The 1,302-nt window shown below is 47.8% G+C and overlaps 1 protein-coding gene and 1 non-coding gene across 2 annotated transcripts; both read left to right on the top strand.

Moving 5' to 3' along the window:
* Positions 1-225: 225 nt before the first annotated feature.
* On the top strand, positions 226-835 carry LOC123430208. Its single transcript, XM_045114096.1, has one exon. It carries the CDS (start codon positions 375-377, stop codon positions 582-584), a length of 210 nt encoding a protein of 69 aa, XP_044970031.1. The 5' UTR covers positions 226-374; the 3' UTR covers positions 585-835.
* An 89-nt stretch (positions 836-924) lies between these two features.
* Positions 925-998, top strand: TRNAV-CAC. The gene has a single exon. It is a non-coding gene; the product is annotated as a tRNA-Val (tRNA).
* Positions 999-1,302: the final 304 nt, after the last annotated feature.

Raw genomic sequence — 1,302 nt, 5'->3', positions numbered from 1 at the left:
TTACCGCCGAAGGTCCTCATGGTAGCCTATGTAAACCTATCGTTGTAGCTTCTCGCGATTGCAAAAGGGTAAGATTCTCGAAAAAATGGACCAGATCCGAGCTGAACTTTTGAAAAAGGGTGAAAACAACGAATTTGGTATCCAGGACAACCTTCGACCCACATGTCACCGGCACATCAAGCGGCATGGGAGCTGAGCTGGCGGCCACCTACTCTCCCCACTTTGCGAGCAAAGCTGGAGAGGCGCACATTAATGCGTGACCTCCCCCGTCTCAGCCGCACTGCACACACACACACATCCCGGAGAGTTCCCAAAGAATCCAGAAGCTCGCACAAGATTTGGGGTTTTTAGATAGATCGGAGGGGAGAGGGGAGATGGCGGACTGGGGTCCGGTGATTGTCGCGACGGTGCTGTTCGTGCTACTGACGCCGGGGCTGCTGTGCACGCTGCCGGGGCGCGGGCGGGTGGCGGAGTTCGGTAGCATGCACACCAGCGGCCTCTCCATCCTCATCCACGCCGTCCTCTACTTCGCGCTCGTCACCATCTTCATCATCGCCGTCGGCGTCCACGTCTACACCGGCTAGCCGAGCGCGCCCGCCGCCAGCATCGATCGGTCCGAGCTCCTCCGCTGGATTTAGTTCAAGATCTGTCCGTCTGCAGAGCTATCGGCTAATGGTTGTGGGGTCTTGTAATCCGATTTGGTGGTATGTTCTTAAATTTTCGTTGTAACCGGTGTTAAAGATCGATGCTCCATACGGCATGTTGCGTTATACTCGTATATACGGTCGATTGAAAATTCGAGTACGATTCAATTGGTCGTTTGTTTTGCGTTCGAGTTGTTCAGGTGTTGGTTCAGTATATCCGATTGCACTTCAACGAGGAATTTCAGAATATGTATAACATTACCTAAACTGTTGACACCTCGTCTGGGTGGTGTAGTTGGTTATCACGTTAGTCTCACACACTAAAGGTCCCCAGTTCGAACCTGGGCTCAGACAAAAAAAATCCTTTTTTCCTCCGTTTCATTTTAGAGGGTGCTTGATATGTCTTAGGCCCTGTTTGGAACCATAATAGATTATGATAATCTGGATTATAAAGATAGATTATATAATCTGGTTTATAAAAATAATCTAAGTGAACATGTTTGAAGGCCAGATTATATAAACTGTAATAAAGGTTTTACATTGCATAATGACCTGTCTGTCCTCTGTTTTTTCTTTTGAAAAAAGAAAAGGATGGCGGTGGTAGGAATGTAATTATCTTCAACTTTATAAGGGTAATGGGTCATGAGCAATCTATAAT

The sequence above is a fragment of the Hordeum vulgare genome, chromosome 2H (genome assembly GCF_904849725.1).
Source record: "Hordeum vulgare subsp. vulgare chromosome 2H, MorexV3_pseudomolecules_assembly, whole genome shotgun sequence".
In the NCBI taxonomy this organism is placed as follows: Eukaryota; Viridiplantae; Streptophyta; class Magnoliopsida; order Poales; family Poaceae; genus Hordeum; species Hordeum vulgare.
This window is presented reverse-complemented; position numbering and strand designations above follow the sequence as displayed.

What these genes read in the sequence shown, in the direction of transcription:
- LOC123430208 (XM_045114096.1), top strand. Translation starts at nt 375, where the DNA reads ATGGCGGACTGGGGTCCGGTGATTGTCGCGACGGTGCTGTTCGTGCTA.